Below are 26078 nucleotides of genomic sequence, written 5' to 3' on the forward strand. Positions count from 1 at the left end.
AGTTTTTATCATAAATGTGTGTTGAATTTTGTCAAAAGCTTTTTCTGCATCTATTGAGATGATCATATGTTTTTTCTTCTTCAATTTGTTTATATGGTGTATCACATTGATTGATTTGCATATATTGAAGAATCCTTGAATCACTAGGATAAATCCCACTTGATCATGGTGTATGATCCTTTCAATGTGTTGTTGGATTCTGTTTGCCGGTATTTTGCTGAGGATTTTTGCATATATATTCATCAGTGATATTGGTCTGTAATTTTCTTTTTTTATATAGTATCTTTGTCTGGTTTTGGTATCAGGGTGATGGTGGCCTCATAGAATGAGTTTGGAAGTTTTCCTTCCTCTGCAAATTTTTGGAAGAGTTTGAGAAGGATGGGTGTTAGCTCTTCTCTAAATGTTTGATAGAATTCACCTGTGAAGCCGTCTGGTGCTGGACTTTTGTTTGTTGGAAGATTTTTAACCACGGTTTCAATTTCATTACTTGTGACTGGTCTGTTCATACTTTCTGTTTCTTCCTGGTCCAGTCTTGGAAGGTTATACCTTTCTAAGAATTTGTCCATTTCTTCCAGGTTGTCTATTTTATTGGCATAGAGCTGCTTGTAGTAGTCTCTTACAATGCTATGTAATTCTGCGGTGTCTGTTGTAACTTCCCCTTTTTCATTTCTAATTTTATTGATTTGAGTCCTCTCCCTCCTTTTCTTGATGAGTCTGGCTAATGGTTTATCAATTTTGTTTATCTTCTCAAAGAACCAGCTTTTAGTATTATTTATCTTTGTTATCCTTTTCTTTATTTCTATTTCATTTATTTCTGCTCTAATCTTTATGATTTCTTTCCTTTTGCTAACTTTGGGTTTTCTTTGTTCTTCTTTCTCTAGTTCCCTTAGGTGTAATGTTAGATTGTTTATTTGAGATGTTTCTTGTTTCTTGAGGTAGGATTGTATTGCTATCAACGTCCCTCTTAGAAGTGCTTGTGCTGCATCCCATAGGTTTTGGATTGTCGTGTTTTTATTGTCATTTGTCTGTAAGTATTTCTTGACTTCCTCTTTGACTTCTTCAGTGATCTCTTGGTTATCTAGTAACGTATTGTTTAGCTTCCATGTGTTTGTGTTTTTTACATTTAATTGATTTCTAATCTCATAGCGTTATGGTCAGAAAAGATGCTTGACATGACTTCAATTTTCTTAAATTTACTGAGGCTTGATTTGTGACCCAAGGTGTGATCTATGCTGGAGAATGTTCCATGCACACTTGAGAAGAAAGTGTAATCTGCTGTTTTTGGATGGAATGTCCTATAAGTATCAATTAAATCTATGTGGTCTACTGTGTCATTTAAAGCTTGTGTTTCCTTATTAATATTCTGTTTGGATGATCTGTCCATTGGTGTAAGTGAGGTGTTAAAGTCCCCCACTATTATTGTGTTACTCTCAATTGCCTCTTTTAGAGCTGTTAGCAGTTGCCTTATGTACTGAGGTGCTCCTATGTTGGGTGCACATGTATTTATAATTGTTATATCTTCTTCTTGGATTGATCCCTTGATCATTACATAGTGTCCTTCCTTGTCTCTTGTAACATGCTTTAAAGTCTATTTTATCTGATATGAGTATTGCCACTCCAGCTTTCTTTCGATTTCCATTTGCATGGAATATCTTTTTCCATCCCCTCACTTTCAGTCTGAATGTGTCCCTAGGTCTGAAGTGGGTCTCTTGTAGACAGCATATATATATAGGTCTTGTTTTTGTACCCATTCAGGAAGCCTGTGTCTTTTGGTTGGAGCATTTAATCCATTCACATTTAAGGTAATTTTTGATATATATGTTCCTATTACAATTTTCTTAATTTTGGGAGGTTTGTTTCTGTAGGTCCTTTTCTTCTCTTGTGTTTCCCACTTAGAGAAGTTCCTTTAGCATTTGTTGTAGAGATGGTTTGGTGGTGCTGAATTCTCTTAGCTTTTGCTTGTCTGTAAAGCTTTTGATCTCTCCATTGAATCTGAATGAGATCCTTGCTGGGTAGAGTAATCTTGGTTGTAGGTTCTTCCCTTTCATCACTTTAAGTATATCATGCCATTCCCTTCTGGCTTGTAGAGTTTCTGCTGAGAAATCAACTGTTAACCTTATGGAAGTTCCCTTGTATGTTATTTGTCATTTTTCCCTTGCTGCTTTCAATAATTTTTCTTTGTCTTTAATTTTTGCCAATTTGATTACTATGTGTCTCGGAGTGTCTCTCCTTGGGTTTATCCTGTATGGGACTCTCTGTGCTTCCTGGACTTGGGTGGCTATTCCCTTTCCCATGCTAGGGAAGTTTTCAACTATAATCTCTTCAAATATTTTCTCGGGTCCTTTCTCTCTTTCTTCTCCTTCTGGGACCCTTATAATGCGAATGTTGTTGCGTTTAATATTGTCCCAGAGGTTCTTAGGCTGTCTTCATTTCTTTTCATTCTTTTTTCTTTATTCTGTTCTGCAGCAGTGAATTCCACCATTCTGTCTTCCAGGTCACTTATCCGTTCTTCTGCCTCAGTTATTCTGCTATTGATTCCTTCTAGTGTAGTTTTCATTTCAGTTATTGTATTGTTCATCTCTGTTTGTTTGTTCTTTAATTCTTCTAGATCTTTGTTAAACATTTCTTGCATCTTCTCGATGTTTGCCTCCATTCTTTTTCCAAGGTCCTGGATCATCTTCACTATCATTATTCTGAATTCTTTTTCTGGAAGATTTCCTATCTCCATTTCATTTAGTTGTTTTCCTTGGGTTTTATTTTGTTCCTTCATCTGGTACATAGCCCTTTGCCTTTTCATCTTGTCTATCTTTCTGTGAATGTGGTTTTTGTTCTTCAGGCTGCAGGATTGTAGTTCTTCTTGCTTCTGCTGTCTGCCCTTTGGTGGATGAGGCTATCCTCCTTACATGTTCTTAATTCCCTTTCAAATTGAGTACTGAAAACTAAACATACAGCTTTTAGTAGGATTATACCTATGGAAAATATAATACTCAAGTATCAGAAAATAAATTTTAAAACTTTATTACTTATTTGAGGCAAAATAAATTCACGACCAAAACATAGAACAAACACTATGATTCAAGTTATCTTCAAAATCTTTCAAGTAAATATTTGTTAACCCCATAGTGTAAGAAGTTTGTTTTTCTCATTGTCTAATAGATCACTTCATAAAGAGATAGTCAAGTGTGATTTAACCTTCAACATAGAAGATTATCCCTGAGGGTAACTTTAAAACCTTTAGTAACAAAAGTCATAACTTTAAAACACCTCATAATTAATATTCTCAGAACTTAAAATCATTGCTCATGTAAACTTTTGTCATAAGAGCATTTGATCCTCTTCTCTATGGTAACAGCTTCCATTGTATTTAGAAGAATAATTTTATTCTAATTTCTGCAGTCAACTTTCAATTCTTAGTAGTTATAGAGAAAACAAATAAGATGGATGGCTGAAATGTACCAACAATTCCAAACCACATTTAAAGCAACAACTTCAACCTTTCCCCCCAGCTAAGTAATTTATCTAAGTTGTTAGGAAGGGAAAATGGTTGATTTGAGTTTCATCTCTTTCCTAGATCTCTACAGATCCTGACGGAAATGACATACAAAGTGCTAAAGCCAAGGAGAGAAGGTGAGAAGCATGTCTTCAGATAATCCCCCAGCTGGGTAGTCAGTAGACAGCCAGCCAAGGCTGGATTGACTCAGTGGATAGAATCTGGCAGCAGCCTGATTTACATATCTGATGTCTCAGCCTGAGTTCCCAGTTGCCTTTGCTGTTATAGCAATACAAAGAGCTTTTTTTTGGTTCTGTCACATGAATATCTCCTAATGCATCTTATTTCCTAGCCACGGCTTTGAATCTAAAAGAATAGAGGACTTACCCAGATAAAGGTTGGCATTACTTTAAGCATTAGATGTGTCCTGAACTGGGGAGTATAAAGTTGTCAGTTGAGATCAAAATCATTTATTTAAAACAAAAACTTTACTGAAGGGGACAGTAATGCTTTTACTCAAAGATAGATTAAATTGTCTAACCTGTGTGAAAAAAAACTGTCTTCCCAACTCAATAGGGAGTTTGACTAATTGCCTAGGATCATTGCAGAGTCAATGTAACTATTTAATGGTACTGAAAAGATGAGATTTCATCAAATCATGACTCAGAAACCTTCCATAGATGCCAATTTTATCCTGAATTACATCTAAGTTCTTAGAACCACAGAACTTTATATCTAGAAGTAACCTTAACAACCATCTGTCATGGACAACCCCATTTTACAAATGAAAAAACTCAGGCCCAATTGACTTACCTTAAGCCACATGGCCAGTTAGTGGAGAAGTTTAGACTAGAACTCAGGCATTCTTGAGGTGCAGACATTATAAACTGCTCTGTGCTGCTAATATTATATTAGAGTGCAGAATTCCTATTGCAAGTGCAGGTTGGTGATAACATTTTATAAATCAGAATTGACCAAGTAGAGCCACGTGAAACATTTTTGCCATGACTGCTTCCCCCTCCAAGTCTAACTTGCAACACACATGAACCAGTATAGATATTCTTCCTACGAAACCTAGTAAGCAATGTACTTACTTGTGTCCACTGTTTTTTCAGGAAGGAGTTATCAAATTTGGAAAGGCAATCATTTAAGAATATGTGAGTCAAGAAAAAGTCAGTCTGCTCTAGACCTATTAAGAAGACTGAAATAATTAATCTGTCTCTATCTTCCTTCTAATCAAAATGCTGTGTTTTAGTTTTTAGTTCTATAGTGGCTCATCTTCTCAAATTGTTTAAAATAAGATTTGAATTTTATTAAACTTGGTACATTTTAATATCTGATTGTTGTTACAAATACATTTGCTAAGTAGAATGAAGATAATTTCCTTTAATTTTTAATTTACGTAAACATTTTAAATCAGATGGTTAAAAAGCACTCTTGATAGATGGGCATCTTTTGGTTTTAAGCAAAGCCAATCCTATAAGACTGCTAATTTTTGGTGAAACAGGAACACATATAAGGTTAGAACATTTGCAAGCTTACTGGAAATCCGCTGCCTTTGGTGTATGTGATGAAGTAAGTATTCTCTGTCCTGGAACCAGCTCTGAATCACTTTTCCTAGCCTGATTTATAATAGAGCAGGACAGGGGAACTCACACAGAGCAGGCCAAAGGACCTCTGTCTCCACATCAGTAATAGGATCTACTACATGAGCAGCTTTCTCCATAAAAAGATCATTTTATCTTTTCTTTTCTCCAGTTGTTCTGTTTCCAAAATATAGTTGTCAGCTATATCTTGAGTAATCATTAGAAATGTTTGTTTTTATCCCACTATGATTAAAATTTAGTTCATTCATAAAATTACCAGGTGACTAAACTTCATGAACTTCCTCCAGAATTTTCAGGCCGATTTGACGATCTCACACTGCCTTAAACTAAAACTGTTTCAAGAACTTGAATATTCAGGAATGCAAAGCAAACTTTGAGGATGCGTGCACAATATTCCACCAAGGAGCCCCCCTGAGATACTTACTTATTGATGTATCTGTGATATCCTGTGTCCTTGGGACCCTGGTACCAAGTGGAAATGCTGCCAACTCTCAAGATGCTGACATTTCCCCCAATATATAGAAAATGTATCACAAGACATCGTCACACCCAAGAGTAAAAGAAATTTCAATGCACTAAATGCACAACATCTTGTTTTTAAATAACCAGCTCTGGTTGAGCACATGCCACTGGGCTCTTCTTTTTTTTCCGGGTTCCATGACTACACAACCCAACGTACTTTTTAAAATGCAAACTAATATAAAGTTTCACACAAACTTCATAAGGAGAGAGACTGATGGAGAGAGAGTGCCTTTGACCTAATTTCAATCTAAACTTATTTCAATAAGTAAAACTACATTGGGGGACTGTTGATAATTTTTTCCCATCCTGAGAGAAGAGACTGTATTTAATCCAACCATTATGTTTGGCTTAATTGTGATACCGGCCAGTGTATTGATTCCATTGCAAGAGTGATAAAAGATACTGATTGGCTCTTTTTGCTAGATTCCTAGTCATGCTAACATAATCAACTGTTCTCCAAATCACACAACAGAGGAAAAGATTAGATAACCCTTGACTCATGTTATCTAGGTTGCTTTGATTTTATGTTCAGAAAATCTGTCGCTCATATCATAGCAAAGTTTTAACTTTTATGTTAATGTTAAATAATTCAGCACAGCAGTCACCTTCAGAGAATGCTTTGGGTTTATTTTTTACAGTTGCAATCCCCTGTAACTATTCCACCTCTGACTGCTATGTTTAAAACACTAACTACCCAAAAGTATTCACATTAATTTAAAACACTTAAGAGGACCAAAATATGTTAGGCAATACTTCTTGACTCTGCATGAAAAATTAGACAGGTGAGAACAACAGAAAAGTAAAAATTCAGGTATCTAAAGAAAAAATGTACAAAGTTTAGACAATATTTTTCTTTCAAAACTATTTGCAAATAAAATTCTGCTGAGTACTGGGTGAGACAGGGTGAAAGTCGGGGAGGGGGTATAGTATATTACAAGTCACTGTGAAAAGTCCACCATAAGGACTCAAGGTCCTTAGGCTCCAGCTCAGGACATAAAACATCATCTGGTTCACTGTCTGAACACTGTGTGACTCTGTCCTTCCCCTTTTTAAGTGTAAATCTCGCCTTCCTATCAGCATTTCCCATTCCTCAAGGACAAAAATTTTCCTTCATACCATTTCTTTCCTCCAGCAACTTGCAGAGTAGTGACATGTGTGCAAAATGTGTTTGTTGAATTGACTAATCAAAAGCCTAAAGACATATGCAAAATGATACATCAAAAGAGAAAGTGTTGTGTTACAAGCAGCAAATACGCATGCTCCCATCTCATTTTACTTACATTTCTCTTGGTTGAAAGAGCTGTCATGCTTTGCACTATGGCTATTTGTGCTGATACCTCTCTCTGTTTATTCATCTCTGTATCGCACACAATCTACTAAAATTCTTTATAGTTGGTATGAGTTGAATGCCGTGAATAAAGTCAATAAATGAATTTTTTCTTAAAGTCAGTTTTGCAAGAGGTTAGGACAGAGGGCTGGACTTAGGTTGATGGAGAGGGAATTAAGGCTAGGAAGTCATTTGAGGTGGTATAGAACAGAAATACAAAGTATGGAGAATGAAAAGTACGTGGCAAATAAATCAGCTTGACTGAAGGAGAAGGTTCAAATAGAAGGAAATGGGAGATGAGGGTGGCAAAACAGGCAGCATGGTGGGTGAAGGCTTTGCAAGGCTAGTTAAAAATCAAAAATAGAATCTGAGGATGATTATTCCCATTGTTGAATTAAAAAAAGGTAGAGACTAGATGGAGGACTAGTCAGCCTATTGAAAAATTCAGGTGGGAGAAGAGAGCCTGTTGAGAACCTTGGCTGTATCAATGTAAGGAAATGGATACACATGAGAAATACGGTGATGAAAGAAGCAGTAGCTCTCATTGATGTTGAATTGTAAATAAAAAGACCTTATAGGATAGCCAAGACATGTATACACACACACACACACACACACACACACACACACACACACACAATGGAATATTACCCAGCCATAGAAAAGAATGAAATAATGCCATTGGCAGCAACATGGATGGACATAGAGATTATCATACTAAACAAAGTAAGTCAGAAAGAGAAAGACAAATACCATATGATATCACTTACATGTGGAATCTAAAACATGACACAAATGAACCTATCTACAAAACAAAACCAGACTCACAGATATAGAGAACAGACTTGTGGTTGCTAAGGGGGAGAGGAGCTAGGGGTGGGAAGGATTGGGAGTTAGGGATTAGCAAAGGCAAACTATTTATATATTGGATGGATAAATAACAAGGTCCTACTATACAGCATGGGAAACTATATTCAATATCCTGTGACAAACCATAATGGAAAAGAATATATATGTGTATGTACGTATGTATGTATGTATGTATAACTGAGTCACTTTGCTGTACAGCAGAAATTAACACAACATTGCAAATCAACTAGACTTCAATAATTTTTTTTTTTTAAAGACCTCAGGACTTCCCTGGTGGTCCAGTGGTTAAGACTCTGCCTTCCAATGCAGGAGGCACGGGTTTGATCCCTGATCGGGAAACTAAGATCCCACATGCCGTGGGGTGCGGCCAGAAACTTTAAAAAAGACCTCATTGGAGTTAATATATATAGAGAGAAAGAACATTTGAAAATCACTTGGAGGAATTGAGGACCATTGGCTTGGTGTTATCTTTTGCAGGGGTCAGAAAAGGAAAAACGAATACCTAGGGAACTAAAATATGAACCCAGTTTTTGACCTATTCAATTTCTATTGTTTGTTCTTGAGACACCTAGGTGATGTCCTATAATCAAATGTAGAAATGTGACTAAAGTAAAATTTTAGGGCTGAGGCTAGAGATGGGTTTTGAAAATAATGTACAGTGTCCATGCATTAAAAGCACCACTGTAGAAGGAAAACTGTCTAACATAGCCAAAGAAATTTTGATAGTGTTCTACTGAAATTGCAATGTATTTCCCAATGTAATCACCCACCTTTACAACCTTGTGTTCAATGATGAGGAACATAAGTTGATCACCAATGATCCATGTGTAAGCCTGGTTTGGACCTTACCAGGTCGCCTGCCCTGACTGTAAGCTACTGGAGCACAGGGGCTGCTGTACCTCCCACTGTGTGAACACAGACGGCTGCCCAGGGGAGAAACTCAGTAAGTGTTTATAAAATTAAACATCTCCGTTCCTGGCTCTAGCAATAAGCAATTCTTTCAGTAACTAATTTTTATTTTTAACAACCCCAAGGTTAATCCTAAACAAAAAAAGAAAACCTTACCTTTTATTTGCAAAACATAATTATACTGCTTTAACAGCCTTAAAAGACTTAGCAGTGACGCTATGACCTACATTACCTACATTAGTGGATATTTTCTTAGAGAACGTGAAAATCCAGAGTGGGGAAGTGAGCCTTGCTCTTTCAGAGACCAGAGCTCCACCCCCGCCCCACTCCCCCACCTCCCCCGGCAATCGCGGGGCAATAATGGGAAAGTCACTTAGAAGTGGCATTCTGATTTTAAATTAAGGTTTGGGGAGTTTCTGAAAAACTGTCTGATGACCACAGAGCCACCAAAATGACACTGCGGCAAGGAGTCTTAACACCACAGCTCTACTCTGTGTGTCTTTAGCCTGGGAAGGAGACGTCAATTCCACCTTCAATGTTTACAGCCTGTTCTACTTGCTTGAGTTACTGATTAATAATGTTCCCAGTTTGCTTTAGTGCTTTTCAGAAGCTGTCACTTCCCACCTCTGGCTGTGACATGTATTTGATATATCAATCAGGACAGTCACCTCTGCTTTTGTTGCCCTAAATATCAGCCAGGCATTTACGTAGCTACATCCCTATTCAGAGCATTGAGGGAGATTGTAGACAGGGATGCTCTTCAGTAAAACTGCAATTATTTGAGCAACTTCACACCCACCTTACCCAGACTTGGGGAACACTCTGTCATTAGGATCTCTTCCTTTCCCCAGGTAAAAAACTGCCTGTAGGACAGGATAGGTTACAACCATCCAAAGGTACAAATTACTGATAACCCAATGTGTTACTACTTACGGAGATGTTTTTGCATTTTTAAAGAGATTAAATGTCTTAACCCTAAGGAATTTATTATAATTTTGAAATTTCAAGTACCAGTAAGCAGATAGAAAATATATGTCTTAAATAAGATACGAAATGGGGGTGGGGGGTGTCTTCTGAAATTATGCCAATAAATCCACTCTATTATGGATATATTTGGCTTTTGATTCCTTCATACCAACATAGATACTATAATTTTAATTTCAGTATAAGATGACTTTTAAGACTGAATTTCCAAAACCTTCTAGAGGAAATATTTCCAAATATTAAATTAGCCAGTGTTTGGTAAAGAATAGGACCATCTCAGGTCATTAGGGCAAAGCTAAATTTAGGAAAAAAAAAAAATCTGTGCAGATGAACTCAAGGTCAATGTTTTCTAGAATATTTTCATTTCATTTCCTGATGATAAGTAGTAGAGTCTGATGCACTCAGGTTGACTTTCAACAAATGTAGGTTACCTGGTTGCCTGATTTGTTTCTTTTGATACTGAAATAGGCCAAACATTTGTATCTGTTCAGAAATGATTTCAGGTTGCTTTTTATTCTAAACATAATCTGTATTCTTTTTTTAGTGGTTACAACAGCTCGACTTGGATGGCATCTATACAGTTCATTACCATTTTTGAGAAATCTTTAAGCAACTTGAGCCTAAGTCGAGCACACAAGCTGCTCATTTGGGAAAACCTGTCCCCTACCACCACCACCAGGCAATAAACCCTAGATTCGTCTTCTGCCTTAGTCACCTAAATAAGTTTTTATTAATAGTCTCTGTGGGTCTTTTTTAGGCTTTAGTTTTAGAAGTTTTAGGTTTGCATAAAAGTTGAACAGAAAGTACAGCGAGTTCCCTTGTACCCTCTCACCCCACCTCACCCCCAGTTTTCCCCACTGTTAACATCTTGCATTAGTGTGGTATATTTACTACAATTGATGAGCCAATATTGATACTTTATTATTAGCTAAAGTTCATAGTTCACATCAGGGTTAACTCTTTGTGTTGTACATTCCATGGGTTTTGGGTAATGCATAATGACATGTATCCACTATTATATTGTTATGCAGAATAGTTTCACTGGCTTAAATGCCCTGTGCTCCACCTCTTCATCCCTCCCTCACCCTATCCTGCCCCCAGCCCCTTGCAGCTGCTGATCTTTTTTCCTGACTCCATAGTTTTGCCTTACTCTATAGGTTACCAACTATACGTGTAAGACAGGGAACAATTTGACTAGAGTAGGGTCATAGAGATATAACAAAGGGGATTTAGGGCTTCCCTGGTGGCGCAGTGGTTGAGAGTCCGCCTGCCGATGCAGGGGACACGGGTTCGTGCCCCGGTCCGGGAAGATCCCACATGCCGCGGAGCGGCTGGGCCTGTGAGCCATGGCCGCTGAGCCTGCGCGTCCGGAGCCTGTGCTCCGCAACGGGAGAGGCCACAACAGTGAGAGGCCCGCGTACCGAAAAAAAAAACAAAAATCAAAGGGGATTAAAGATTTACCATAAAGCACATTCAAAGATAGCATGGGAACCACATTATTTTCACCAACTATACAGATGCATCTATCTATATTTTATTCAACTAACATTAATTGATAACATACTATGTGTCAGCAGTGCTTTAGGTGCTAGAGTTAACAATAGTAAACAAGGCAGACAGCTTCTCTGCCCTCCTGGAGTGTATACTCAAATTGAGGGTAAAGGAAAAGAACAGAAATTAAACAAAAAGTCAAGTATTTTCAATACTGCCAAGTAAGATAATGGAAATCAAATAGGGTTATGTGATAGAGTGACAGTTGGAGACAGTGGTTAGGGAAGGCTTCTCTGAGGATATGACATTTGAGCTAAGAATTAAGAGATAAGAAGCAACTATCCATGCAAGAGAAGAACACTTCAACCAGAGGGAACTGCAAGTAAAATGGCCTGGAGATGGGAACAAGCTGAGTCTGAAAGCCCACGTGACTGGGTGGAGTGAGCAGGAGAGAGTGCATGGGGGTGAGGCAAGAAGAAGCAGGTGAGATAGGTAGGCAAGGCTAGGTCATAATTGGCCCTGTAAGCCACAGTAAGGAGTTTCAGTTTTATTTTAATGGGAAGCCACTGGAGGCAGGAAAGTGATATGATCTGATTTACATTTTTAAATGATCACTCTGGATCTGCAGAGTATCTTAAAAGACATCTTTAAAATAAATACTAATGTGAATACACCAAGAGTACTAAAGATGCCAAGCAATACAATGCAAATCCTAAAGTAAAAATGGTGTTTCAAGATCATCCTGGCATATATCTGGTCCTTATCCACAGCACCCCAGAAAAGAAATAACCAGCTGAGACATTAACAGTATTTTTGATTATGTCCACAATCTGCCGTGTTTACCATTTCGTACAGGGATATTTATACTTAATTCCCTACCAAAATGAAATATCATTTCCATAGGGAACTATAAATGAACACTTCATTAGATGTATTTCTGCTTTCCATGGGAATTCCCTGGCAGTCCAGTGGTCAGGACGCGACGCTTTCACTACCGAGGGCCCAGGTTCACTCCCTGGTTGGGGAACTAAGATCCCACAAGCCACGTGGCACGGCCAAAAAATAAAATTAAATTAAATAAAAAGAAGTATTTCTGCTTGCCACTATAGCCTTTGATTTTAAGCTTTGGAAAACCATGCTGTACCTGCAATTAGAAATTGCATTTTAGAAATACAAATGAGAAAAGGCTGATGTTCATATTTGGCCAGCAGATGTGGTACCAACACCATGGGACGCTTGGGGATGTGAAATGGAAATTGGCCGACCACAGTCCAGGTGCTTTTTTGCTTATTACAGGCCCAGCTCCAGGGGACCAGGCTCCCCTCTCAGTGAGTGATTTTTCTTTCTTAGCTTAAAAGAGAATTGGAACAATAAGTGATTTCCACTGTCTGTCTCTATGGCAACAGGTATCCTAATTTCACCTCTTAGATGGCAACTATACCTATTCACTGAATAGCTTTCAGTCCCTACTATTATGATGAAAAAATTGATTTCATGAAAAATGCTATTTAGGTTATAAGCAAACTTATCCCCCAGCAACCATGAAGTACAGTTTGTAAGACGTAAAATCATTCATAAGCAGAATATACTCTGTGGGCTTTTCTTCCTTTTCAGGTGTAGGATATTTATCCCCAACGTCTCTCTTCTAGTTGTTTTTGGATGATAAAATATTATTCTTTTCTTCCTTTACATTTATTTTTATTTAATTATGAAAATTAGTCAGGTTCATTGTAAATAGTTTGGCAAATACGGAAAAAATATAGAAAAGCATATGCAAGAAAATAAAACTCACTCTCCTTATTTAAAAATAATCACTATTAATATCCTGCTAGCATTTTAGGTGTGTATACATATAAATACAACTTAAATGCTATAGTGTATATTTTTTTGTAACCAGACTCTTTCACCAAACATATTATGAGGAATTCTTCACATCATTAAGTATTCTAACATACAAATTATGAGGAATTCTTCACATCATTAAGTATTCTAACATACAATTTTAATGGTTTCAAAGGAGTCCATAATATGGCTTACTGTATTTTATTTAACTTATCCCTCTATGCTGACATTATTAACCATAAATGTTTATGTACACATCTATTGGCTTAGAATAAATCCCTGGATATGAAATACATGGATCAAATGGGATAAACATTTTAAATTATATTGCCAAATTTTCCCCCCAAATTATATCAATTTATTTTCCCACTGAAGGTAGATGGATAAGAGTATCCATTTCCTTAAATTCTTTATCAGAGGTACAGTTTTTAAAAAGAAAAAGATTGCCAGTTTGATGGAGAGGAGAAGTATCTCATTATATTTATTTAACATCTTAAATCTAAAACTTATTTTAAGGTTAAATATGTTGTTACAATTTCATTATTTTTTAAGGGTGAGGAGATATATAAATTGCCTGTTCACCTCTGAAGCAAAGACTATTTGTTGTCCCCTAATATCCACTCTACCTCTGTTTCTTAGTAACAGAAGAAATGACTTTTAGTTGAGCACATAGCCCTTTAAAATAAAGACATTTCCCGTTTTCATTTGCAGCTAAGTGTGTCTACGTGTCAACTCCAGGTAGGCAAATGTGATCTATGCTTTTTCAGAGAAACGTCCTTAAAGGGAGAGGATAATGCCCTCTTTTTCCTCTTCATCATTCCTGATGGTTAGAATGCAGATATTATGGTTGGATCTTCAACAGCCATTTTGGACCATGAGGATGTGCTAGAGATGGTGGAGCAGAAAGCTAGAGGGAGCCTAGGTTCTTAAGAATTGTATGTAAGTGCCACCCTGCATGGCTGGTTTCCAGATTTTTATGTGAGAAAATAAAACTTTGTATTTTTAAGCCATGATTAGTTTGCATTTTTAGTTTCATGAAGCTGAACTTAATCCTGACTGATGTAGATTAAGATTTTTTTCCTCATTTTTTTTCTCATTGATTTTTAAGTGCTCTTTCTATTTTAAGGTTATTTACACTTTACCTGGCACACATGTCACAAATTTTTCCAGTTTTTCATTTGGTCCTAATTTTTTTATGGAATTAGGATATACAAAAATACAGTTATTCTTAAATTTATTTGCTATTTAAATTCCATTATATATTCAGAAAAATCAGATAACAGTATTAGCTTAGAAATATAAATTCCAGAGAAATAGTTTGTCTCAACCATCATAAGGCAGTACTGAGGCATAATTTTACTTCCTATAGGTATGCAATTAAATGGTTACATTGCAGGCTAAAGTCATTTAGATGATGAGAAATTGTGCATAGTTTTGAGGACTTAATCAATAATTCATTGCTTGCTAAAGCAGAGATTTTCCAGTTTTAATCTGTGGAGCTCTAGGTTCAAAGCATTGCCTCAGAGGTCTCTACTGGGGCTTAGGTGGGGCTGAGTGGGCCAGCTCTGCCTGCCACTCCCAGTTGAGGTTTTAAAGGCAGTCACTCTGTGTTATTCACTGGAGTTCCACAAAAGAGCCCCTGCCATATGATTTCCTCCCAACACAGAGAAAAAATAGAGAGTAACAATTTCCTACCAGATCATAGGCAGCCAGCATCTTTTTCTGCACATCTGGAATTGCCCCCAGAGGCTCCAGATGAGGAAAGTTGTCTTTCATCACAAGAGAGACGGAAGGAGTATTGTCACTGGTGATGAGCCGAGAGGACAGGGTCAACAGGCACTGCTTCAGACTGGCAATTGGAGGGAGTCCGCACAGTTCTTTAACAGACACTATGGCGTTCTGTGGGGAAGAAAACATGGAATTACACTTCTGACCACATGATACATCCCCCCCAGCACTTCTAGGTTTACACAAAAGTATATTCATTAAAAGTATACCCTTAAATACATATGAAATTTGAAGCAAACTGGATTATAACCAACCAAAAATGTTGAGATACGCATGGAGATAACACGCAGAGCTAATTCACAACTACACTTCATCTTTCTCAACTTTTAACAACTGCCACAAATACGCCACAAAGCAAAGCAGATTATGACCCAAGGCTACATAGTGCTTTTCAAAGCAGGGCTGTGGAATATTCTGGAATATCTGAAATGTTCTGGACAATGCACACAAATTAATATTGGCTGATCATGAATATCTTGTTAAATCTGTATCATGATAATCATAAAAGCATGTCAGTGGTTGTACACTGGAGTGCATCTTCTTTGAGCTTTTCCCCTCAAGGTAGCAGGCTGCAATTACTCATCATCCTCCTTTCACATAACCATCAGTGGTATTCCTTTGTCATCTCACCAGAAATGCACCTGACAGACACACATAATAAAACACGTTTCACGTAAAGCTACATTTGTCCATGTGACAGGCGTTTAAAAGATCCATCTGAAATAGAAATTATGCCTACTAACAATGAACAATACCTAACCTAATGTGTGTCTCATGAATTTAGTGACAATGATGGTATTCATTTTTCTAGTAATTAGGCTCTAAATAATCCCAAACCAAAAGAAATTTGAGGTGAGATAAATTATCAGCACTAACTGGAAAAATTTTACCTATAGCCAACTCTCCTTATTATGTATTTTAAACACGTAATACATGCAAAGGACATATTCAAAGAATTATATAGAACTACATAAAATCTACTTCTAATATATAAAGTCAGGTGTCGAAATGACTTATAACTAATCTCACATAGGGGTTTATAATAGTTATAGAATTATGTCAGAAAAAGTCAGGTAGATAATGCTGACATTTGGAGCCTATTTTTAAAACAGCAGCCAAGGCAACCCACCACAAGTTATACGTTTACAATCTAAGTATTTGTATGTGGTTTATATAATATAGTATTTTCTACCATTTTGGTGATTTAAAATTGATTTTAAACCCATTCCAGGATTCCTCTGTGAAATAATGTAAAAATAAAGTTTTCACCAAGTCATGGTTTGGCGTTCAGCATCACATGACTAAAAACCATGAATGGTCATTGGGTTTTGGTCGTGGTTAATTCTGGATTTAAAGCTCAATATTCCTATTTATTAAATGCAATATTGGGGAAATTACTTAACCTCTTCAAGCTTGTTTTCTATTTTGAATGTAGGGATTTTTGGTGAAGGTTACTATAAAAATGTTAGTTAAAGGAACAGATAAAGTACATTGAAAAATATTCCTCTCCTGTTTTGCTCTCATACATAGACTCCTACTGCTTCTGCCAAACAACATCTTCTTGCACATTGCAGGAACTAAGCAAGCATTTGCCGTTTGATTATTTCTTAGTAACATGAGCCTAGAATAAGCATATTAAATAGTCTTGAAGAAAAAAGTTTGCAGCCATCTCTGATTATTAAGCATTAATGAAGGCAAGAAAACTGACACTGAATTCCTACATGCTAAGGCTGGGTAATTTACATATACTCTCATTTAATTCTCATAATAATCCTGTGATGTAATTATTACTATTTTTCTTACCTTATGAGGAGAAAACTGATGGCCAGATATCTGAAATAATTTGCTCAAGATCACACAGGGATAGAGTTTAATCCAGAATCCATGTCCTTTCAATTAAAGCACATTTCTAAGAGAAGACTAAATAGTTTGCAACAAGTTCAAGGGCTGAATGTTGTTTGTTTATTAGTCTTCTTTGTTTCGTGGAGGGTAATTTATTATTGTTGTACACAAACAACTAAGACATCATCTAATAGGCATTACATTTGTTTTATATGACTTCAAATACCCTTCTGTGTTCTTATCTGCAAATATTTTACATGTATACTTATAATTAGTATGCATGTGTTTGTATATATAAAATTTTGTATGTTACATGCACATATAATATTTTATATTCTATTCTTTTCACGCTGTTTCATATACACATTCCCATATATCAATTTAGTTTTGTACTAGGAACATTTAATGGATATATAAAGCATTTTGCTACATTGATACTCCATTAGCTGGCTTAGTTCAGGCCAGATTTAACATAGCATTCACCATTAGAAACATAAAATATATCTGTTTTACAGAAATAAAGTTACAGATGTAGAAAATAAACTTATGGTTACTGGGTGGGGGGGAGGGATAAATTGGAAGATTGGGATTGACACATACACACTACTATATATAAAATAAATAACTTATAAGGACCTACTGTATAGCACAGGGAACTCGACTCAATACTCTGTAATGGCCTATATGGGAAAAGAATCTAAAAAAGAGTGGATATATGTATATGTATAACAGATTCACTTTGCTGTACAGCAGAAACTAACACAACATTGTAAATCAACTATACCCCAATAAATTATTTTTTAAATATCTGTTTTATCACAGGCAATTCAGCAGTACATGGGGTTACACATCCTCTGTGATAATTTTTTGAGGAATCAGATCATTAGTAAAACACAATGTTCACTGGTGAGCGAGGGGTCAGAAGACTCAGGGGTAAGGGAGGACAGTACGGGATTTTTCCTACCTGCATATTTTCTCTCATATCTATGGCTTCTCGTAAGGGATGAACTGCTACCTTAAAGATGTCATCTATTGTTTTAAGACCGATATTCCTGAGCATGGTATACTCCCGAACTTTCTTCCCCATTCTCACTGAAAGGCTGCGCTTCTGTGGCTTTCCTCCTCCACTTCTATTAGTTATTGCTATGTGGACAAAAAGAGTCACGTGCTCCATGATGTCACCCACAAAGGAGCGGAGGGGAACATGCCGATATCCAGGCTGCAAACATTCAAACGGTATTGTATATTGCCCTATAAATTCATCCCCAATGTAGTCGTCATCGAGAACCACAAAACGGATCATGGCCAGCTCAGGCAGGTTCACTTGAAACTCAAATGTCTCATCAAAAATAGGATTATCACTGTTTTGCTGTACAGTTTTAGTTCTTTGTTCTGAACAGTCGGCTGGAATCCCATGTATCTCTATACACACGTAGGGATCTATGACATCCCCTTTGGCACAAGCTCCCTTGGGCTTTGGGAAGTTCTGACCACTGATGATCTTAATATGAAGCACTAGAGGAGACACCCCAGGTACAATGCCCTTTGTATTTGCACTGAAGTAAGAAACTTCATCTCGCATGATAGACGGCCTTAGAACATAACCACATCCTCCATTTTGAAGAAACCAGCCTGTGTGAAGGTCCATCATTGGACCCGGAGTCTGGAAATTCATTGCCACAATCTGACAGCCACAATTCCAAAAGTCCTGTGGATTCAAGTTACTGGAATCGATTCTCATGGCACTTGGATAGATTCGTGATAAGAACTTCTTATTATAATTTACAAAATCCTCTGGGTATTCATTTGCAATTCGGCTGGCCTCTGTTTCACTAAATGAACAAATCTCCCAATAGTTTTGGCTTTTCATAGATAGTTCAAAATCCCTGTACTGAACAGATTTACAGATAGACACCAAGTCAGAGAGCTCCCTACACAGCAAGATTTGTTTCTGCTCACCATTGTAATCTACTGACATCCTTCGAGACATTTCAGCTTCTTCATCTTCGTCTGTAACTTCTCCTTCTAAAACATCTGGATCAGAAGGCAATTTCTTTCCTTTCACAATGATCATTCTTTTTAATTTTTCTGGTGATGGGAGGTAGGATTCTGACGGCAAAGGTGCTTCAGTATAGAGTTTACTGCCAAAGACCTTTTTCATCTGTTGAACCATTACCTTCTGCTGGGGTAGGGAGCAGTGATTCCCCAAGCAAAGAATGAGTGGGTACTCAGAAGCCACAAAGGCAAATTTATTTATCACCTCTATGACGCTTCGAAAGGAAAGGTGTGTTGTCATGTTATTTCGATTACAAAGGATTGGTTCATTGTCTGAACCATCATTTACATCAAGTTCAATGCTTCGACAGCCCATTTTCAAAGCTCTAACATACCCGTTAATGTCAGCCGGCCCCCTGAACTGGTCTTCTATGAGATAGGTGTTGTGAGAGGCGTTGATGTAATAGTGAGATAATGGCTGGGTCATATCTTGGGCAACCTTTTTTTGTTCAGGATCAAAAATGTCACATTCTGGTGACAGCAAATACTGGGTAAAGCCATCAATTGCAAGAAACCCTTTCTGACGTCCCTCTTCAGAAAGCTCATATCTCCGAATGATGTCCAAGCACATGTCCTCGGTAATATGGGTGACTCCTTGCTCAGCTTCTAAAAAAAGCATGAGATCATTGGCATCCAAATACTCTTTGTTTTTAGATATCTGTACAAGTAAGAAATACACTTCTGGCCTGGTGCAAAGTTCACAAAAAGCTTCACAGAACTCCTCTTCGGTCACTCGGGTGGTTAGCTTTTCTTTGCTCTTCTGGATTTCTTTAAACTTCAACCTGATCTTGGATTCCTTCAGGGTAGGGTTGAGTTGTTTTATTAACTCTACAGAGGTGTCTTCCAGCATAATCCCATTCCCATCAATATCTGCTGCTTCAAACACCTTTTTCAGCCACATAAACCTTGGTGTGTTCTGGTTGCCCTCCATAAAATCAAGGGGTTGCTTGCTTCGAGAAACCAGATACCGTAACCCTGACACCCAGATGTTTGCTACATCTGCTGAATTGGCAACTAGGTCCAGAGACTCGTAGTTTTCCCCGTGGAGTATGGAAAAGGCACAGTCCTCACAAATCTGGTCAGCGAGGCCATTGTTTCTAAATGTTTCTGTGTTCTTCCCCAGTCGGATCTCTTTTATGGCAGAAATATCAAGCTTAGCTTTCTCAAGGTCTTTCTTGGAAGGTTCCCAGCGAAGAGCTTGGAGGTCTGTGTCCAGTGTGAAAAAACGGTTGTAAATGCGAGAATTTGGCCGTACTTTCTTCAGTTCACAGCCAGCTTGCATGAAGCTGATGCAGTCGCTCGCACTACTGATTTTCTTTTCTGATGGCATGCTGCTGAAAGACACGGTTTTCTTTCTTCCACCACATTTTTGGTTTGCAGGATCCTGTAAAGCAATTTGAAAATAATGAGTCAATTTCCTTAAGAAAATAGACAAATTCAATAACACTCTATGAGTGCCTCAGACTCCATTCAGCTATTATGATTATTTGGACAGGAGCTAGCCTAAATTTTACCTTTTCACTGTTTTGGAAAAGAGAAATTGCCAAGAAAATTGATATTATTAAGTTCAGGAAAAAAACTTATTTTTCCAATGCCTGTGTGTTCTTTGAAATAAAATCAAGTATTAAGTTAACTACAAATCACTCTTATTTGTTCATTAAAGTAGATTTCCTAAGATCCTCTACCTCTTGGTATTTTGACAACCTTGCTCATGTCCCTATAGATATATGGAAGAAATAAAGCTGGATTTCTTTAAAAAGTTTTCCTCATTTACACTTTGCAACAGCTTAATTTTTATACTTAAAACTAGTTCAAATAAAAGATTTTTACCTTAACATGCATTACATCAAAAAGGGCTTACAATATAGCTTAACTAAAAAAAAAAATCACTTTTTTTCCTCAAATTATTTTGAAGAATAAAGGCAACTTGAAAGTCAGATTGAGAGCTAACAATAGACAAATGACTCTCACCTGAGCAATTTTTCAGACACAGGTAAACAATTTAAATGAACATTTATGATAGAGTTGCCATAGGATCCAGCAAAAGATGAAAACTCTAATTTGAAAAGATACATGCACCCCAATGTTCATAGCAGCACTATTTACAATAGCCAAGACACAGTAGCAACCTAAGTGTCCATAAACAGAAGATGTGATATATATACAATGGAATATTACTCAGCCATAAAAAAGAATGAATTGATGCCATTTGTAGCAACATGGATGGACCTAGAGATTATCATACTAAGTGAAGTAAGTCAGAAAGAGAAAGACAAATACCGTATGATATGCCTTATATGTGGAATCTAAAATATGATACAAATGAACCTATTTACAAAACAGAAACAGATTCACAGATGTAGAAAACAAACTTATGATTACCAAAGGGGAAAGGGAATGGGAGAGGGATAAATTAAGAGTTTGGGATTAACAGATACAAACTACCATATACAAAATAGATAAACAACAAGGTCCTACTGTATAGCACAGGGAACTATATTCAATCTCCTGTAATAAATCATTATGAAAAAGAATATATATATAGTAATATATGTAATATATAACTGAATCACTTTTCTGTACACCAGAAACTAAGAAAACATTGTAAATCAACTATATTTCAATAAAAAAATAAAAATAAATGAACATTATGAGATTCACACCTACATTTCAGTATAATGCTATTAGCAGCCACTGTGTAAAACCAAACAGAAATATGAATGGCTCCACTAATTTTTGAGATTCTTCCAATGTGAATTAAATTTCAAAGCCTTTTGCCATAAGATTTCACAGGGAACACTTGCATCTTACCTTTTACCCATTTCTGTAAGTGTTCTTGTATCTTAGTCTCACAGAGTCCCGATTTCCTCAGCCCACTTGGCCCTTCCCTGAACAACAGTGTCAACAGGACATCAAACTTCATCTGCACAGATCGGTGTATTTTAAGCAGGTGAATTTCTTGTGGCTATTTCCGTCTTGGGTGTGTCTAGGTCTTTTCACCTATTGTCTTTTCTAAATTTCAGGTCCAGTCCTCTGAACACTCATAATCATAAGACGATGTATTTCATCTTAGTCCTGGACCATCCACTGTGTCTATCACTCCCAATTCACTTGCACTGAATATCTGAACAATGCCCCTTAAAACTGGATTTTTCTTTATACTTTCTTCTGTTCAGACCATAGACTCAGATTAACAATGCTCCCAATCATATTATCAATTCAGATAATTCTCCCAGGAACAAATTTCCCAAAAGTACCTTAGTGCATGTTTAAAGTGCCCAATTTTATAAAGCATATCAAAGAGGCAGCAAGGTATAGAGAGCAAAAGGCATGGTCCTTAGGGTAGAAATAACTAGTCTCCAGTTGGTATTACTCCACTCACTAGTGACCTTGGGTAAGTTACTTAGCCTCTCTGAATCTTAATTTCTGCTTTTAAGTAGGAACTAATAATCATTATATATAATAGAGCATTACTGTGAGACTCAAAAGAGAAAATGTTCATGAATATTCTTTGTAAGGTTAATCTTTTTGAAGGGAGAGGAACATTTCATCATACACCTGGTCTCTGTAGGACTTTCAGGAGGCACTGACCAGGATATTGGGGTTATCCAGAAGTTGATTCATTCCTGACCTATGAGCATTTAAGACAGATCTTCAGCGAAAAACTGAAAATGTTTAAAAACAGCCATATGATATTACTATTTTAAACACTGAAAAGTGTAGCCAAAGTAATCTAGGCTGTTTCCTTCAGGCATTCTTTTAAAACAGGTTAGAATCTCTCTTCTAGGGTATCATTTAATTGTGGTCTTGCCTGTAAGAGTCTCCCTATCTTATGATTCAGGAAAAGGCAGGATGATTTATTATTCAATTGACTAAAACCTTGCCTGTGAAAAAGAAACAAAATTTGCTTTAGTTATGGGATGTAGGTGGGGTGATTCATTAACTCAAATATATGTCTGATCTTCAAGTGACAAAGATATAAATTACTCAATTTAGATTGGAGGATATTGTCTCTTGGTGCCCTGGCATTTAAGAACTTAGCCCCTGCTTTCCCAGAGAGTTGTTATTTTTAATTATCCCACAGTGGTCAATTTCCTCATCTTTAAGTTAAAAAACAACCATAAATCTTCAGCTGTTTATATGCAGATGCACTATTAGAACACATTTAAATTTGTCACAGCCCACATGCTCAGAAATATCAGACGTTTGTGCGTATTTTTCCACATCATCAAGGCAAGAACCTAAAGGTATTGCTGAGATGGGATTAATCTAACAAGTAAAATACTGAAGGAAACTGTGAATTGTGATGGTAAATTAGACTGTGACTCAGCTTTTAAAGCTGCTATTTCACTAGACTTTTAAGTATTGAGAGCTTTCACATTAAATATTATTTTTATATAAGCAGATCATATTCCAAATAAGATGATTGTCAACAGAATTATAAAACCTCTAATAGTTTCTAACAAAGCTTAAATGGGAAATCAGTGTTCCTCTGAATGCATGTATATATTTCCTCTACCCTATGCATGGTATTATACCATCCTTCTCCATGGTCTAAGTGCCAGTCTTGACTTCAGCCACTATTTTTTGAGAGCAAAACTACTGCTGTGAGAATAGCTTTCTCTTATAAGCCTCTCTTCTTTGTGGTGATATTGCCTCATATCAAGACTTTCTCTCCTAGTAAGATAAGTCTTTAAGAAATAAGTGTTTTATATCTACGCTACAAAAGAATCCACCTGCCTTGTAATGCTTATCTCTTGCCTTGACATGCAACTTTTACATGATTATAAAACTTAACCTAAAATGCTTTAAAACTTGGAGCCAGTGGAAAAGATAACAATCTTTAGGTTGTCGTCTCACAAAGGACAAAATCCAAAGTTATTACAAGCCCCCAAATGAGCAAATATATATACTTTATATATATAATATATAGAGAGAGCCATAGTACATATGAACAAATAGTTTGCTGTTGACTAGAGCCAAGATTATTTATATTCAAAATATGCCGGAAAAGTTTCAGGACTCTGATGTTTCTCTACGTCTGTTCTTTCAATGGTGAAGCTATGCATTAGCTCTGAAAAGTTGGCAGAAGGGGAGATGGAAACTGTGTTAGAGTGGACGGGGACGACGGGCTACTCCAAATCTCTTTCTGAGCTTCTTCACCACCAAGGCCTCTTTGCTGAGCCCTACACCCCTCTGTAGTTCCCTCAAGATGATCTTAGCAGATTGATGGTGGGAAAGGAGTACTATTCTCATAAACAGACTGGGGGTATCTCCAACTGAAGAAAATTAAAGTACTGGTTATAGATCTTCCTGTTGATAAACACACCAAAAAAAATTTGATGATGAAATAAGAGCAAATCCATTGCAGTTATCTATATATTAGGAAGACAGGTACTTCTGGCACTTTCCAAGAGAAACCAAAGTTTGCTTTTAGTTCTGGTGTGCTCTTGCCAGTTTCTAGCTCATGAGATGATTGAACTGACTCCAATGACCATAAGGTCATTATTATAAGGAGATTATTATAAGGTATGAGAACTTGACATTTATTTCAAAGCTAAATTTCCTCACTCTGGAATGAAAAGAAGAGGCTAGAGTACAAATTCCTCCTCCCCAAAAAGTTTTTTCTTAGAGCAGCTTACAAAATAAAAAGTCTGAACAGCACATTGTGACGTCTCTATCCCCTAAATTAAAGCTTAGCCTAATATTCTAGTGGGGTCCGAAAATTCGTCAGGCGTTGAGCTCAATTTTTTCTATTTCCTGACGTTTTGTGTTTAAGTTTCCAAATTATAATTTCACAAGAAGGGATCACATTTAATCAAGTTATATAATAAATAAACCAAACTGTGTTTATATGTTCTCTGAACATTTCCAGATAAGACCTTACATTTGGATCTACTGTCTTCTTAAATCAATACTCTACATGAAGGATTTAATCATGAGAATCAAGAAGAGTCTCATAAACTGGCAAAGCAACAGACAAATGTTTTAGTCTTTGATTAAAACAGTACAAGACATTGATTTGTCTATAAACACTGTTTCTAATATATGCATATCAAAGATAATTTCTATCTAACCTCATGATGTAAGGGTTGATGTCTAATCTTAAGAATAATTTCAAAATATTAGGGGAAAATGGTCAAATGTTGTTCTAGTTTTTTTTTTAATTTTTCATTATTTTCTACAATACTGTTGCTTATACACTATTAGGAGTAGGGTACCAGTCATGATCACATGAGATTCCCACACAAGAGTAAAGGCTTTATAGCTCCCTAAACATGTTTTATTAAACTAAATTTGGGGGAAAATGTTCAGATAAATCGAATTAATAAACCTGTTTCCATAAGTTCCCATTGGCATTTGCTCTCTGAGCCTAACAAGATAAGATATGCTGCAAGTTTCTTAACAAAACTCAGCAAACAAAATCATTTTTCATCAGAACACACTCATAAGCCCCAGAGAGAACTCTGCTTATTCAATGAAAGCACAGTTTTGAGTCTCAATAATGAATTATTTCAATATAATAATTTCAAAAAAAGTGTACTAAAGCAGCACAAAAATGTGAATGTACCCAATGCCATAGAACTGTGCACTTAAAAATGGTTAAAATGGTAAACTTTATGTTATGCCTATTTTACCACAAAAAAAGAACATATTGAAGCACTGTACAAAACCTTAAGAGTAAAGGAAACATACCCAGGTTTCCCTACCTCTGACCTGATAAGCATGTTTAAACATCTAATTGTAATGTAATGTATTCCTTCCATGGTTTTTTTTTTTGTTTTTTATTTTGATAAGTTGTTATTAACTGAATAACGATTCTTTGTTAAAACAGAACAAATTTACAAAAACTTTAAGAATGGCAATCAAAACACCAAGTGTAAAACTGTGATTAGAAAGAAACTTATTTCGTAATACAGAAATCCAGATACACTAAAGTGACATTTGCTTTTCTTTTTTAGTAAAAGAGGGGGGGAAACATTTATTTTTGAATAGTTCTCTTAAGAAAGTCTCCACATAAAAATTTAATAGACTATAACTAAAAGGCAAGCAAAAATATAGCACATAAATCTTATTTTCACCTTAAGGAGCCTATCTTTTTCTTATAGACAACCTATGAACTATAACTCTATACTAATAATATTCATTCTGGTTTTATGAACTTCCAAGCAAAATTCAGAAAAGGTTTAGTTGATACATGAAACCTTCAAAGGACTGTAGACAATATAATCTAGGACCCAAATGAGCCCCAACAGTGGATGCTGAGAGGCCTTTGGTCTCCATTCTTCATTCATTCATTCAACAAACAATGATAGGTACCTACTTCATGCTAAGAACTAGCACATTTAAG

At 36.5% G+C, this 26078-nt stretch overlaps 1 protein-coding gene across 1 annotated transcript in view; it reads right to left on the reverse strand.

The window, feature by feature from the left end:
* The window catches only part of PLCL1 (phospholipase C like 1 (inactive)), a 359068-nt gene that overhangs the window by 52277 nt on the left and 280713 nt on the right, over positions 1-26078 (reverse strand). Inside the window, exons 2-3 of the mRNA XM_022567333.3 lie at positions 17637-20111; positions 14738-14941 (exon numbers count right to left, since the gene is read on the reverse strand). Coding sequence (XP_022423041.2) covers positions 14738-14941; positions 17637-20111 — 2679 coding nt within the window. The remainder of the gene's footprint in view (positions 1-14737; positions 14942-17636; positions 20112-26078) is intronic.

Source organism: Delphinapterus leucas, chromosome 8 (assembly GCF_059928025.1).
Source record: "Delphinapterus leucas isolate spDelLeu-1000000601 "Yukka" chromosome 8, BTC_Dleu_Yukka2, whole genome shotgun sequence".
NCBI lineage: Eukaryota > Metazoa > Chordata > Mammalia > Artiodactyla > Monodontidae > Delphinapterus > Delphinapterus leucas.